The sequence below is a fragment of the Pan paniscus genome, chromosome 19 (assembly GCF_029289425.2).
Source record: "Pan paniscus chromosome 19, NHGRI_mPanPan1-v2.0_pri, whole genome shotgun sequence".
In the NCBI taxonomy this organism is placed as follows: domain Eukaryota; kingdom Metazoa; phylum Chordata; class Mammalia; order Primates; family Hominidae; genus Pan; species Pan paniscus.
The window spans coordinates 52,355,783-52,371,837 of record NC_073268.2 but is presented as its reverse complement, the minus strand read 5'-3'; the positions used below and the strand labels follow the sequence as shown (position 1 = coordinate 52,371,837).

The window sequence follows — 16,055 nt, the reverse complement described above, 5'->3', positions numbered from 1 at the left end:
TGGCTCACCTGCCACTCAGATCAAAACCTGTGGCTTCTGACATCCAAGATGTCTGTGGACTTTGAAAATGGGCAGGGCTGGTCTAACCACTGCCTCAGCCAAGCCAGCCTGGCCTACCTATTTTCAGAGGGGCTGAGCTTCAGGCAGCAGTCTCTATTGGAGGGCATTCCTCTGCTAGCTTCCTTCCTTTTCTCTCTTCACATGTCTTCTTCCTTTCTGTCCCTCTCTTCCAACTCATACGCTTCTTCAGATCCCTCAGACCAGCCTTCAGCTTGGATCATTGCCCAAGAAAATGCTGAAACTATGGCATGTCAGGCTGGGTGCAGTGGCTCACATCTGTAATCCCAGCACTTTGGGAGGCCGAGCTAGGCAGATCATTTGAGGCCAGGAGTTTGAGATCAGCCTGGCCAACATGGCAAAACCCTGTCTCTACTAAAAATACAAAAAAAAAAAAATTAGGCAGGTGTGGTGGCTCACGCCTGTAATCCCAGCTACTCAGGAGGCTGAGGCACAAGGATTATCTGAACCTGGGAAGCAGAGGTTGCAGTGAGCTGAGATCGCACCACTGCACACCAGCCTGGGCAACAGAGCAAGACTCTGTCTCTAAATAAATAAATAAATTAAATAAATAACTAAATAAATAAATAAAAATAAAAATAAAACTATGACACATCAGAGCCAACAGCCTTCTTAGGAATCTGCTGGGCCAGCCCCTAGTCTGACAGATGAGGACACCGAGGCCTCCTAAGGGCCTGGTGACTTGCCCAAAGCTGCAGGGAAGAAACAGAGTCCCCTAAGACTCAGCGCAGTGCCCCCTCCTCCAGCCAGGGCCCCACTTCCCTCCCATCAGCCTGACAAGGAGCGCGTCCTCGGCCTCCCACAGTTTCTTTGGTTCATATTTTCCAAGCAGTGTACATGTTTAGTCTGAGTCTGATAGCACCTACATTGTTAGAAGGAACTTTGCCCTGTTATAATACTCAAGGCATTTATTTACCAGGACAAGAGGTTTAGATAGCTAAGGTTTTGTGTCTGGCCACAAGAAAGTCAATTTAAGCTTACGTTATATAAGCTTAACTGTTAACCATCACCCTGCTCCACCATGGTTCACGCCCTGAGGCCAAGTGGCTTCTATATTGTAATGAGTCAGTTTCCATAATTTCTGACATCCCTGGGTTTCTGAATTACAAAACAGAAGCACCAACCTGAAAGTTAAGGTTTCTGAGTCATAAGAATTGAAAGCCAAATACAATCTAGCAATCGCCTTATTTCACAGATGAGGAAATTGAGGCCAAGCATTGCTCAGGCCTCTGTCCCCTGCTCCTGCCTCTCCACCCAAATCTCTAAGGCTTCTTAGGATAGAAGAAACTCGGGAGCTCTCCGGTGAAGAAAGTGGGGTCCAGAGAGGAGCGACTCACCCCAGGTCCTGCCACCAGTGAGTGTGAGGGCCCAGATGGACCCCACCCAGTGCACTCTCCTCAGTGTGCCCTCTAGGGCTTGGTCTGGAGGATGCCATTCCATAAACATACTACTTATTTGGAAAAATCTAGGACATGGAAGAAAAGGGTTCCCATGAGCCAGCTTTTGGGAAGTTATTTTTGAGGAGGTGAGGAATTTCTTAAGTGTCATTGTTTATTTTCTGAGCATGTTGGCTCTCAAGATTTATCCCCAAAGAAGAAAATTAAAGTATGACCCCAGGCCTCAAGGGATTTGTTCTTTAGCAGCAACAAAACAATTACAAGAAAAATCTGAAGGTTTAAGGCCCCTGACCCCTTAATGTCTTTGTTGTAGCTTTTGCAACATATTGGAAAGCTCAGGACATCTAGTCTGTTTCTGCTAAGTGGACAAAAGCTGGTCAGGTGTAAAGAAAGGGCTGGTGCACACTCTAACCGCTAGTGTGGGACTGTTTTCTTTCTGGAGATGCTGCTGACTTTCTAAGCTTCAGTTTTGGGGACTCAGCATGGCATGCGTCCTCCCAGAGGCCACACATTCTGACTTACAGTCATTGAGAGCATGATAACTGGTGTGTCCTGTTCCAGGAATGTGTCAAGGCAGAAGGCCTGGCAGCAAGCACAGAGTAGCAGTGTACCCTACTGCCTTTTGATGGGCAAAGAAGTGCCAGCCTTAGGCATTGTTAACACATCTGTCAGTCATTTGTGCCTCCATCCCCCCAGTGAGGACCCACATGCCTCCTGTCCCTAGGTTTCATGTCTGGGTGATAAGACTCCCTGATACCTTTTCAATTCAATGTTCTTTTTTTTTTTTTTAGACAGAGTTTCAGTCTTGTTGCCCAGGGTGGAGTGCAATGGCGTGATCTCGGCTCACTGCAACCTCTGCCTCCCGGGTTCAAGTGATTCTCCTGCCTCAGCCTCCCCAGTAGCTGGGACTACAGGCACATACCACCACACCCAACTAATTTTGTATTTTTAGTAGAGACTGGGTTTCTCCCTGTTGGTCAGGCTGGTCTCAAACTCTTGACCTCAGGTGATCTGCCCGCCTCGGCCTCCCAAAGTGCTGGGATTACAGGCGTGAGCCACCGTGCCCTGCTCAATTCAACATTCTTAACTCCCCAGTAAGTCAAAGAAATAATGGGCAACACAGACTCTTCCTAATCTGATCAGTGACTGGCTTGGGCCTTTCTGAAAGTGCTCTTGTGGGCTTCCCACATTGGGTCCGAAGTTAGGACACAGAGCACATTCCTCAGAGCAAGGGGCCAGCTGAGCTCACTGAGGGAGTGAAAAGCTCTGGTGGCATCGTAGATACCTGCTCAGAGTGCTGGACTCTACCTGGGACCCCAAACCACCCTCTCCCACCATCAGCAGCAGGTGTCAACCCCCAGGACTGGAGTTGTCACATCACTGCTGGTGATATGTGTTCTTTGTTCTTTTTCTTTGTGAAGGTCGTGTTATTTTTTACATTTGATAGACACTGGGGTATGCGTTCCTTTTACTGCTTATTTTTACTTTAGTCTTACCCTAGATCATGGCATTGGGTGAAGCCAGCTATAGACAGAGCTGGCATTTTTGTAATAGAAATAGGGGTCTTGCAAGTGAGCCCCGGAAGGGTACCTCCCAGAGCCAGGGTAGGTGAGGAGGTGATTAAGGGTCATCACCTCATTTCTCTAGGCTGGGAGCCAACATTCCATTAACATGGCTTCTAGGGAGCTTACTTCTTATCATGTCATATTTGATGGCAACTTAAACCTTTTTAGCCATGTGCATTTTTCAGAGTCTCTGTCCCTGAGGTGCTTGGCACGGGCCCAAGCAAGGTGACTGTTCAGGCAACCCCGTGGTACACCTTAGTATGCCTGGAAGCTGTCACCTCCCTGGCTCTGGCTGCTGCGCCCCAGTGCTCAGCTGAACTTGGTTTCTTTGACTCCTGAAGCACAGCCAGCCATTGAACACAGGGAAGAAAGGACGAGACTAAAGGGAGCTGTTGCTTTCAGCGCTGCTTCATGAATTTCCCCTAAAGAGACACAAAGAAGACTAAAGCCCCATAGTCCCCTTTGTCATCAGAGCCCTCGTTTTTGCTGTGTTTCTGTTGATGGTAAAATGTGCCTACCTCTGTCTACCAGGCCACACCCAGCCCAGCGGAGCACGCACCTCCTCCAGTTCCCCTCTCCACTCAGAAATGCACCAGGACGCATTTCAAAATCTCTTCAGCGGAGTAAACAGACCCCCTGCATCCCCCCGGGGCTGGTGCTGCCCTGCCCTCTGAGCACCTATACCCCGCTCTGGGCAGGCTGTCACTTGGCCTTCCCTGGGTTGGGCTTGACAGCGGACTGTCATAGTGGCTGAGTTCAAAATCAGCCTGCATGGCAGCGCCTTCCTGAAGTTAGAAGGTGTTTTGCAGCCCCGGGCTGAGAGGCCCCGCAATGTGAGAGTGGACACTCATAGTCAAAAAGTTCTCCATTTCAAGAACGCGTACAGCCACCTTCCTTACCGCCGGCCCTGCCGGGAGCCTGCTTCTTATCATTTGCACCTCATTGCTTTCCTCACCTGCCATCTCACACGTGGCTGCCCTGTGTTGCCCCTGTGTGCCGTGCCAATTGTGTTTTTTTGCTCTGTGTATATTTTGGTTTTATTTGGGGTTGCTGTTGATGATTTCCTTTGTTCCGGTGTTCTGTCTCCCCTCGCTGGCTGTGTGGGGGCTGCCTGGCCCACTGCTTGCCGCCTCCATAGATCCCCGTTGCGCAGCCATCTGTCATGGACGACATTGAGGTGTGGCTCAGGACCGACCTGGTGAGACTCGACTTTTCTATTTCATCTGTGGGGTGTGGAGCGGCAGAGGCTCTTCTGAGGACAGGCCTTGGGGGAGCATCAGCAGGGGCTCCACCCCTGTCTGGGTCAGTGGAGAAGGGAGGTCTGGGCAAGCTCCATAGCTGCCCCTCCTCCCCGACATCAGCCCATAGCTGTGGGTGCTGCAGTGGCCTCCCGGCCTGCGGAGGCCAACTGTGCTGGGGGCAAGGCCCTGGGCACAGCCTCCTTCACCCACACAGTCCTGGCCATAGCTGGCTCCAAAACACACACTTGCCTTCCCCCCAGTATCTTTTCCATTTCAGATGTATGTGCCGTGCTTTGGTTTTTTGGGGGAGGGAGTGTAGGGGGAGCATGTTTTTTTTTTTTTTTTTTTCATTTCTTTTTTTTTTTAATTGTGAAGTATACACACAGTGCTTTTGTTTTTAATTGGCTGTCATCCCCCTCCTCCCTTCCTGATTTTTGATGTAAAAGAACCCCTGCCCCAAAGACCCATTGTCTCCATCCTCAGAGATAGGGCTAGAAGATGAGGATACTATGCATCTGAAAATGGCAATAGGTCCCAAGAAAGGAGAGCTGCAGTGGCTGCATGTGATAACTGCTGGCCCCTCCCTCTGTTCTTTACAAAGCACTTTCACTCTCAGCAGCCCAGTAGGGGGTCAGGGTGGCGGATGAAGAAGTGCACTCTGGGAAGTGGCTTGCCCAGAGTCATGGGGTAGTTGGATTCTCCCCCAGAGCTGGAGACACCTCATCTCCCTCCTAGGTGCCTCCTCTGCAGGGGGCCTTGTCCCCAGGCAGAAGAGCCTGTTGAGTTCTTTAACCACAGGGTCAGCCTGGCTGTCTGTGGGCTGGTGACCTGGCTACCTCCCACACTAGGACAGCAGGCCTCAGGTTGGGGCCTCTGGCTGCTCTGGGCCTCCTCCCCAGAAGGTCAGCTTTCCAAACACATGCCTTGCCAAAGAAGGCAGCTGCCTGGGTGTCAGGGAGGAAGAACACACCCCGGGACATCTTTCCCAAGGGGCTGCCTCGAAAAGAAATTGCTTCTCTCACAGAAGCAAGGCAGGAAGGACCAAGGTCCTTAACTTCTAAGGGGGACCCCAGGGTCCAGACAGGGAGGGGATGTATCCAGTAAGGCTACATAGCAGGTCAGTGGTAGAGTCAGGAAGGAACCCAGGTCTCCTAGCCCAGCCCAGGGCTTTGTCACTTCCCCATCCTGCCCCTTCCCAATGAGGCCCTGCACATGCTGCTCTTCCTCAGTCCCCAGGGAACCCCATGAGCTCAAGACACTACTGTGTTCTCCAAACAAAATCAAGTCTGATGCACTTTAATTTTTGAGTGCACAGAGCCTCCATGGCTCCTTGAGGAGCCAGCAGCAGGTAATATAATCTGGGCCACGGGAGGAGGCTGGTGCAGCTCCCAGGAGGCTGCAGGACATGGCTTCTGGAGGCACAGCCTCCACTGCCAAAGTACCTACTGAGTGACAGGCCCTGTGCTGTGGGCTTTGTGGCCCTGAGCCATCAAGGCCTCATGCGGTTTCCAGCTATTGGTGTCAACAGCGTCTTCCCAGAAACCCTGTGGCTGGCAGTGAGTGGGTGTTGTGTTGGGCACACGTGACCCTGTGTGTGCTCAGGTTCAGCCCCCTGTGGCTACTGCTCTGTGCCTCTCCCTAGAGGCTCAAGAGTGCCAAAGGTGGGGTCCCGCCCTCCGCAGCCCAGGCTGGAGAACCAGCCTGCACCGTTTTTGGAGTTTTCTTTCCAGCCTTTCTAGAGGATCAAAACCTAAAACATGTTTGAATTTTTTGCTTTTGTTTTTTAAAAACAAAGCTTCTGTTTCTCCAATAAGAAGAGCAGTATTTTACTATTACAGAAATCTGGAAACAGGGAAAATTAGGAAGTTTTGTTCAGGCTACCCTGGGCAGTGCTGCCCTAGGGTGGCCATGGGCAGACAGAGGTGGCTGGGTGGGCAGTGCTTGGACCAGTGCCCTAATTTCATTTTCTCTGCTCCTCCCACAGAAGGGTGATGATCTGGAGGAGGGTGTCACAAGTGAAGGTATGGCCTGGCCAGTGGCCTTACAGCCCCCTTTTGTTGCCTCTGTGCAAGCTGCACAGGAGCCAGCCCCCATCATCTTGGAGCCCCCGCTGCCAGAGCACCTACTGGTGCCAGGCCCTGAGCCATGGGCTTCACGGGTGGCTTTGTCCCACCCAGGTCTTACGCTGATTTGGGAAGTGTGATTTATCTCGCTTATTGGGAAACAGGTCAGAAAGAACATGTCAATTCCACAAAGTTGCAGAGCTGGTGAATAGCGGGTGCAGATTGCCACCTGGTCCTGACCCACAGGTGCTCAGCCCAGCTCAGACACGCAGTTTGTGGAGGTGCGCAGCAGCACCCTTGGGCCACTGAGCCAGAAGGGAGGAGCCTCTCCTGGGCCTCAGCTGATGGGCTGGATGGGAGCAGCGGGGTCTTAGTTCTCCCACATGGCCACCCCCACATCCCCTGCCCTTCACATCCTGCCTCGCCAAGCTCATCTTGCCCCACTCCACCTGCCTCTCCGTGATCCTGTCCTCCTCTCCCCAAGTCTGCCAGACCCTGTGGCCAGACCGCTCGGAGGACCCTGCTCCCTAGCTCTCAGTGCCCATAGAAATGGGGCACTCCCCCCTCCCCACTGCATTCCTCAGCATCTCCTCAGTCCCCCATTGGTGGGCAAGGGTGGGGTAGGTGGGATGGTTCCTGCCTGTTTAATCAGAAGCTGGCCCCTCCAGCTTACCCTGCCCCACCCCCAGTGCTGATCTGGAAAATGGACAAAACCCAGTGCTGATCTGGAAAATGGTCAGCGGTAGGGTGAGCACTCTGGGCTGTGTTTTCCAGAGCCTTTCCCTCCAGGGCAGGAGGACTGGGCACAGCCAGGAGCCTCCCCCCACACTGCAGCTCACGAACCCCTCCCTACCCACCTGCTCCTAGGTGGGCTTCATGCCTGCCCTAGAGGAGGAAACGGGCTGGGGAGTGGAAGGGTGCGCTTCCTCTGGTGGCCTGCCCTCACCAACCCTGACCCTTGCCTTGGTTTGTATTGCAGAGTTTGATAAATTCCTTGAGGAAAGAGCCAAAGCTGCTGAAATGGTTCCCGACCTCCCCTCGCCCCCCATGGAGGCTCCTGCCCCAGCCTCAAACCCTTCTGGCCGGAAGAAGCCAGAGCGGTCAGAGGATGCCCTCTTCGCCCTGTGAGCAGCTCTGTGGTTTGCCTCCCCAGATGGCGGGTCCGCGCTCGCACCCCGTGGACACCGGGCACTGGCCACTCCTACATCCCCAGCTCCACACGGCCTGCACACCTGTGTTTCCATGGAAATGCCACCATGTCTGCTCCCAGGCCTCCCACTAGTCAGGACCAGCTTCAGCCACTTCTTTTCTCTGAGTGGTGGGACAGCTGCAGCCAGAGACTCTCTCCCCTCCCACCACGGGCCCCTCTGCCCATGTTTCCTCCCAGGAAGAGCGGGCAGAGTGGCCCAGCCCCAGGCAGTGCTTCCTGAGCAGACCACCCGGACTGTCTTTCCTCCACCCGCCCATGGAGAAAGAGCACGCCCGGCCCCGCCCTGTGCTCACCTCTGCCTGGCTCAGCGACCTTCTCAGGCATTCTGCCCTCCTGGGCCCCTCTCTCCCTGAAGGGGCTTTGTGGCATCTCTGGAAGAGCAGGGTGTGCTGCACTCATGGGCCTGGTCTCACTCCTTGGACTTGTCACCTTGTGACGTTTGGCTTATCAGCATTTGAGAAGGCTCTGCTGGGTCTCCACGGGGGGGGGTGTCTCTCACCTTCTTGACCCTCTCTCCATCATTCAGCTGCCAGCCCAGGCTTCACACCCAAGCTGGCTCAGCAGCCGAGCCTGGCACCGAGGGGCCCTGCAGGCTCCCTGGGCAGGGAGAGGGCCAAGGACAATTGGGAGGGCAGCAGGCAGCCCGCAGATGGTGGCCATGTGGCACGCTGCTGAGACGACACTACCAATAAACCAAACTGCCACGCACACACTGCAGGCTCACACCCACACACCTGGTCCTGGCTTGTGGAGGGACTTGCACTGGAGGTATTGCTCTGGCTTGCCTGGGGAAGTGTCGCAGATGTGCACATGGGCCACACTCAGTGCTGTGGCCTGGCCTGCCGTAGCCTCGCACATCTGCCTCAAGAGCCAGCAGCAAACAGCTTTGTGGCATCCTTGGAGGTTCCCAGTGACTGAGAGGCCTGGGCAGCACTAAGGCCCCTGCTCTGCTCCCTGGCATAGGCCTTGGCCTCCTTGCACAGACTCTCCTGACAGTCTGGCCTCCTTCCACCTCAGAGGTCCTCTGGCCACCAATTTATACTCTCTCCCCAAGCTGATCCTGAAGGCAGGCAGAGCAGCTAGGGGCTGGTAACATGTATTCCCATCCCGTGTCCTCACTGGTGTGTCTTCTGGCCATGGGCAAGGGACTCGGGTCATCCCAGGCCCTGGTCCAGCCAGACACCTGGCCCCACACCTCTCACCAGGCTGCTGTTGCTCAGAAGGAGAATACTGCAGCTGTGTGCATCCCCGTGTGTCTTGGGCCCAGCTCGCTGGGTCAGTCTGCTCTTGTCCCCTCCAGCATGCACTGCCTAGGTCAGCACAGGTTCCTGATCCATGGTGTAGTTAGCCCTTCCCACCTGGCAGGACGGCCCAGACCACCAGCCAAGCAGGGAAAGGGGGCTGGGCTTGACGGGAGAAGAGACCAGCGACATGGTCGTTGGGGAGCATTCAGGATGGCGACTTCAGCTGGGGGTCATGCTGAGCACCAACAGGAACTATTCCAGTGAAGAGCAAGTGCTGCCCAACCCAGGACCCTGTGCCAGGCTAGCAGCCCTCCAGCTTCCTCCAGAGAGGAAACCTCTGTCTGGCTGAGGGCGGGACTAGCTGGGATGTCTCACTCCAGTTGCTCAGGTTCACCCAGGAAGCTCCTCCGTGGAGTGGCCAGCCTGATTCTAGCCCTGTCCTCTCTGGCAGCACATGCCACACCTGCCTGGGCCTTCTGCTCCCTGATGCTTGATGAGCCCCTGCCTCCTCAATGTTTCTCAAAGACAGACCCCCCTGAGGCCAGCTTGAATGTGAAGACTTCTGAAGTCAGCTGGCTTCACTTGAGCTGCAGAAAAGGTGGCTGGGATGGCCCAGGTGCACCCAGATGCCCCAGCCCTTTGGCTGCCTTTGGGTTGTGACTTGGGTTGTCTCTGAGGCCCTGCCAGAGCTGGGCCTGCGGGTGGTGGGCGGCCGGACCTCGGGCAGTCAGTGCTCCGCAGCCTCAGCACTGCAGCCCAGACCCAGTGTCCTCAGAGGGAAGAGCCAGCCTCCCTGCCTCATGGAACCAGGAGTCCCAAAAAGTCAGGAGCCTGGAGGCTCTGAAAGGAGCAGGGATTCCGTAGTGTGTGAAGCTGAAATAGGCGCCCTCCTGGGGAGCCCCCAGCAAAACTGTTTTTCATACCCACTCCCAGAACTGCCCCACCCCAGCTCCAGCTCCAGCGCCAGCTGGTTGCCAGGCATCACTGGAGAGGCCTGGCTGCCCCAGGGGCAGCAGGGAGTGGTGGACCTGTATGGGCTGGCAGGAGGCCATTGGCCATGCTGACAAGTGTCACCTGCCTTCCTGGCCTGGAGCCACCCCTCAGGTGGCCTGCTTGCACCTCCTATCCGGAGGTAGCCTGCCCCACCTGTAGGCAGAGGGGGCTCTTGCTTGAGGCCTGCACGGGAAGCAAGTATAGCCCCGGTGCCCCAGAGTGGGTTCCGCTTAGCCCTGGCGAGATGTCGTGTCCTGAGATCTCTGCTCCCAGACCCCACCATCTGGGGAGCACAGTCCTTAGGCTGCCTGGTCCAGGAAGGGGGCGCGGCTCTGTCAGGAAACCTGGACTCTCAAGGCCCACCAGCCTCTCCGTGAGTGTTAGAAATCACAGATACAGTATATACTTAATTACACTAAATTATTGCTGGGATTCCTTATAAGCACTAATTATACCTGATTATAGGTTAAAATATTTATTTTGTCAAAACATTTTCTTGGGAATGTGTTTAACCCTTTCTGCGTTCATTGTTGCTGAGATGTGAAAACTAACCATTCCCTCCTGCCTACCTTTTTGGCCACTGGGCGGCAGAGAATGGCGCTATGTGCAGTTGGGCCCCCGGCACCATGGGCCTTTGGCCTGCCTGCCGCAGAGTAGCCCTGCCTGGGTAGTCTCCAGGCACTGAGCAGGCCATCTGTGGCCAGGCTGAGAGAATGACTGGCTCGCTTACCAGCGTGCATGGGACAAGGAGCTTTGGAGCCTCAAGGGGTTGTTGCTGGCCTGGGCTAGAGGGAAAGGTGACCATCCGTCTGTCCTCCTGTCTTTCTATTAGCGCCTCCATGTGAGTGATGGTGCCTTGGTTCACTAGCCTTCCCCCACCACCCCACCATGCCACCTGGTGGTCTTGGGGCCTGTGCTGTCACTCCAGCCCCTGGGGAGGAGAGGACCCAGCCCGGAGAGTTGGGGCAAGGGCTCCACATGGCCCAAGGGCAACAGATGCTCGCAGGGCAGCTGCTGCCGATGCTCACGCTCCTGCCCCCCTCCTTCCCGCTGCCACACCCCACCCTGGGGCCCCGCAGACATGCATCTCTAACTCAGTTGGGCCCAGCCTTCTGGATGGCTTGGGGTAGGCCATGGGCCCACCTGGGGCCAGGCCAGCCCTTGGGGCAGCTCTGGAAGAGCAGTGTGGAGGAGCCCTTGCTTGCAGCCTGGCTTCAGCCTCTGGCACTGCTGGAGTGGTCCCTGGGAGCTTCTGCACTGTCGGCTGTGGGGACGTCTCACCCACTTGGGTTACAGCCAGCCTTCCCCACCCAGAGAGAAGTGTTTCCACCCCAGAGACATTGCCTGTCAGCCCCTGAAGTGCTCGCCTCCCCCAGTGCCCATCACCAGCCCTTCCTATCTGTGGGGTCCAAGTCAGGCTTCCCCTGCGGCCACCAGCCATAGGGAGCAGCCATCAGCCCCCGAGTCAGAACTGCTTCTGTCTGTCCATACCTCCAGGCTCTCCCGGAGAGGGGGACGGATATTTATTTCCTAAAGTTTGCACTTAATTGTGAGGATTCTCAGGATTGTTGGGGGCTACTGAAAAGAGGAATGTGTTGAATGTCGCGTTTGCTGTCCACTCGTCCTAGAAGTTTAGTGTTTTTGTCACTGTCATGTGTTTCTGTGGGCAGAGCTGGTTCTGGAGGGTGGGTCAGTGCACCCGAGGCTCAGAGCATCCATCCACCCCACTGGCCCTCCTTCCAGATACCCTCTCTCTAATTGGGTTCTTGCATGTAAAATACTCCACAATAAATAAATAATTGAACAAATTATACCTGTGTGGTCTGTTGAATTGGCTACGACTGTCCGAAGGGCTTGCCAGTTTTGACCACCTGCTTTATTTAAGCAGGGGCGGCCATGGGGACCCTCAGTCCACCCTTCCCCAGTGGCCAGGCTGCCTGAGCAGCCCCTTACCTGGCCAGGAAAATCCCTGTGCGTGGCCCAGGTTGTGACATCGGTGGGAGTGGCTGTAAGCCTGCTACAACCTGCCTGAGAGCTCTAGGACCAAGTGCTGTGGTTGTTCCTAGGTCTCACCCCAGGTCCCAGATGGGCAGGAGGAGGCCACTCACCCTTGCCCAGGGCACCCAGGCCTTGAGCAAGCAGGCCTGAGCCAACCCTGACCCCCTCTAAGCCCCAGCCCCCACCCTCGGCTGGACTCCCACAGCTTGGCTGGGCATCATCTGCAGAGCCTGTGCTGGGCACTGAATTTGAGAACTGCTGCTCCAAGCCAGGTAGACTTCACACTTTGTTAACAGTTTTACTGAGATATAATTCACACAGCATACAATTTACCCATTTAAAGTGTACAATTAAGTAGTCTTCAGAATATCCATAGAGTTGGGCAATCATCACCGCAACCAAATTTAGAACATTTTTATTCCCCCAAAAAGAAACCTGTCTCCTCCCATCCCCACAGCCTGCTCTCCCTTTCTAAAAAGGCTTCCTTCCCCCTCTCCCCTTGTCCTGGAGGTGGGCACCTGCAGCCCTTTGTTGTAAGGTAGCTGTCCTCCTGGAAGCAGGCCCCTCAGGCCCAGAGGCATAGGGGGTCATGAGGGGTGCATTGTGGGAGCCTGTGGGAACTGTGCCTTCTCCAAGTGGCTTGGGAGGCCGAGGGCCCTTTAATCCCTTCGCTGGGGCTTAAGGACAGACCTCAAGTCAGGGTGGACTCACCAAACCCCCGATGAACCTGGAGATCTTCCCAAACTCTTGCTGTGCCAGTGAAGACATGGAGGACTAGAAAGAGCTGTAGGCTTGCCCCAGGCTGCACAGGGAGTAGTGGCAGAACCAGTACCCAACCCAGAGCCAGACCTCCCAGACAGGTCCATGAAGTGGGCAGGAAAGACACCACTTCCATGGCCAGCAGATAAAGCTGCCCCACCTACCCTGAACAGCAGCCCTTCTGGGAGCGTGGCTCAGGAGGGGCTCTCCTGCCCACTGATAGGAGTCAGGTCACGGCAGGGGCCGTGTTGGGACCACCGCCATCACCAGTCGTAGCCAGAAGGGGCGGCACCCAGCTACCTCTGGCCAGTTGCCTCCCTGGGCTCCAGGGAGCTCTGCAGAGCCCTGTTTCTGACCAGTTGGAGTGAGATAAAGGTTCCCACACCCCGGGGAGAAGGGGAGTGGGCTTCTGAAGTGGGGGTGGGGGGCTGCAAACCCAGGTCCCTTTAAACAGATAGCATAGATCCTGGCTCATTATGTGCCCCCAGCACTGTACCAGGCAATGTGGGCACTGAAAGAGGCCTGAGCTCTGTCCCTACCCTGTGGAGAGTAGATTGGTGCTGAGACACTACTGTGGACTCACCAGGACACCTAGGCCACTTGTGCTTTCAGCAGTGTTCCTGAGAGCCTGCTGTGTGCCAGGCTGGTGCCAGAGGGGAGGGACAGGGCTGCTCCAGTCCTGCCCTTGGGGAATGTGCAGCCTGGTTCTATTCCCAGAGTCAAGGACACTCTGCAGCCAGTTAAGTGTTGTAGCTCTCTTCCAGGGCCTGCAGGGAGAGGAGGCTCTGAGCACATAGCTGAGCCCCAGGGCACTCAAGCTGCACACTTGAGGGAAGCATTGTGGGAGCCTGTGGTTTTTCCAAGAAAAAGGTCTCCTTTGGGTCCTGGGGGCAGCGGGAGGGCAGAACCTGAGACCTTGGACAGGTCTGCATGACCCACCCAGAAATTCCATCAGTTTATTTTACAGGAGTCCCTGTCAGAGCTTTTGGGGCGGACCCCAGAGGAGTCTGTCCAGGGCCTCCAAGCCCAGGCCCTCAACATTCCAGGACGCAAAATCTCTACTCTCAGCACTAGGGAGTAAGTAGGATGCTTCCGGAAATTGAGTGGACTCCATTGTCTGGTGCCATTTCCTGTCCACCCCATTCCTCCCTGGGGTTGCAGGCTTAACTGTAGGTGTTGGGTAAGTCACTGTCTCACTCTGTTCTTTACTCTCCTGATCCGTAAACTGGTGTAGTGGGTGGTAAACCCAATGCCCACAGGGGCCTTATTACATTGATTTCCTCACTCTCCCTGTTGCCGGCTAGACTCACCCCATTCAATATGCAATTGGCCTCTCCTCAAACAGCCAGTTACCCCCCAGGGAACAGGTATCAGTCTTCCTCAGCCTTTGTGAGCTACACCCCTTACTGTGCAGCAATCTTTGGGGTTCAAGTAGCTCTTTTGTGGAGGGTGTGTTCAGTGACTCATGATAAGCCTGCAGGTGCCCACATGGGTGTGAGCCTCCAGGGGCAAAGCTGGCCATGGAGGCTCAGAGAGGGCTGGAAAGAACTCGCCCAGCTCACCACAGAGCCCAAGCTGGAATGAGACCACGAGCGTCATCTAGGACCAGAATCACCCATGTCAACAGTCATCTGACCCCATTATATACAGATGGAGAAGTGGGGGAGGGGAGACTCAGGCTCTGAGCAGTCTCTTCCCACAGCCTGGCCCCTCTGCCATAACCTGGGCAGGTCCCAGCTTGGCTCCCACAGCAGTGAAGGATATGCAGGGCCAGGCAGGGGGGCAGGGGGGCAGGGGGGCTCTGGGAGTGGGGAGGGGTTTCAGTAGCCTAGGCAATGGCTAGAGTGGACAACCCAGTTTTCCTGCCCAGTGCCTGCCCTGCCATCCACCGCTGAGCTCCGGGCACCGAGGGCATGGCTGGACAGGACAAGCGGCCTGGAAGAGGCCCTGCCCGTGCTGGACGCCTGCCCGAAAAGGCTCGAAACCCACAGAAGCTGCCTCTCAGTCTCTAAGAGGCTTGGAGAGGAAGCGGGGAGATGCGAATTCCTATCTCCCAGTTGGCAACGCCGAGGTCGGGCAGGGGCCGGGCTGGGTGACCTGGAAGGAATCCTCCGCTCTGGGCGCCCCACGCAGTCCCGGGTGGGGCTGTCCCGTGTTAGCCCTTCCGGTGCCCGGGACGCGCACCTGGCGGCATTCCTGGCCAGGTGTCTGGCCTGGGGGCTGAGCCCAGCCTGTCCCCGCCGCCCCTCCCTACCTCCCGGGTAGAGCGGGAGCGGCGCATGTGACCCAGGGCTGGGCTCCCGGGAGTTACGCTCTGACGCCGCGTCACCCCACTCCGGGCCGGGCGCCCATTGGCTGCGCCGGGCCCGCGGGGGCGGGGCTGGTCTGGCTCTGCGCCCCGGCTCCCCTGGGTCTCCAGCCGCTGCCCCGGCCCGCGCGCGTGCGGAGCCGCCCCGGCTCTCCGGCTACCTCCAGTCCAGACAAAATCAGGGGCAGCAGTGCTGTGAGGTCCTGAGCAAGTCGCTTCACCGACCCGCTCCACGTGCCTCAATTTACTCATCTGTAAAATGGGATGGTAACAGCCTCAACCGCCTGAGGCTGTCGAGAGGAGTGAATGGGTTTAAACCACACTGAACACTCAGTAAGCGCTCAGCAAGTAAACTGTGCTGAACCTGCCCGCCGGGGTCACCGTGGACCAGGCTGGATCCCTGACCCCTGATAGCCACACCATTACAGAGGGGCTTGTGCCCCCTTTCCTTGGGCGTGCTCAACGCTCCCCAGCCAACCGGGGCCCGAGGGTCTTGTTTGGAGGTCTCAGGATCTTTGAGGAGAGAAACTGCCAAGACAAGCATGTTCCCCCTGAAAAATGTATCCCCTCTTCTGTTTTCCCCTACCCTCACGTTGAGGGTTGCCCTGGTAATCCCAGGCTGTGGGGCAAAGATTTGTTTCTTTGGTGGCAAAGACGTAAATTCCTCCCACCCCCACGTTGGACTGTGCCCCATGGGGGTTGAATTTTCTGGGGTGCAGGTCTTCTGTTGACCTTGTCTTACCTTCTTTCCCTTTCCCCTAACTCCTGCAGTTATGGAGTGAATATTTATTGAGCTATTCTATTTACATATGTGGTAACCCATTTAAAAACGGTGAGGCGGGTTGGGTGCAGTAGCTCACGTCTGTAATCCGAGCACTTTGGGAAGCCGAAGTGGGTAGATTACTGGAGGCTAGGAGTTCGAAACCAGTCTGACCAACATGACAAAACCCCATCTCTACTAAAAATACAAAAATTAGCCGGGCGTGGTAGTGCATGACTGTAATCCCATCTACTCGGGAGGCTGAGGGAAAAGAAATGCTTGAACCCGGGAGGCCGAGGTTGCAGTGAGCCAAGATTGTGCCACTGCACTCCAGCCTGGGCAACAGAGCGAGACTCTGTCTTAAAAACAATAACAACAACAACAACAACAACAACAACAAAAACAGTGATAGCCAGGTGCAGTGACTCACACTTGCAAT

General features: G+C 55.7%; 1 protein-coding gene across 9 annotated transcripts in view; it reads left to right on the top strand.

Moving 5' to 3' along the window:
• TOM1L2 (target of myb1 like 2 membrane trafficking protein) overlaps positions 1–11,602 on the top strand; it is a 127,130-nt gene extending 115,528 nt beyond the window's left edge. For 7 of the 9 annotated variants that reach the window (XM_003808783.4, XM_008960883.4, XM_063599188.1 and 4 more), the window contains 3 exons: positions 4,179–4,238; positions 6,266–6,302; positions 7,324–11,602. In XM_003808783.4, coding sequence (XP_003808831.1) covers positions 4,179–4,238; positions 6,266–6,302; positions 7,324–7,472 — 246 coding nt within the window. In that variant the 3' untranslated portion in view covers positions 7,473–11,602. The remainder of the gene's footprint in view (positions 1–4,178; positions 4,239–6,265; positions 6,303–7,323) is intronic. The other 2 variants (XM_008960884.4, XM_003808786.5) reach the window with 1 other exon arrangement.
• Positions 11,603–16,055: the final 4,453 nt, after the last annotated feature.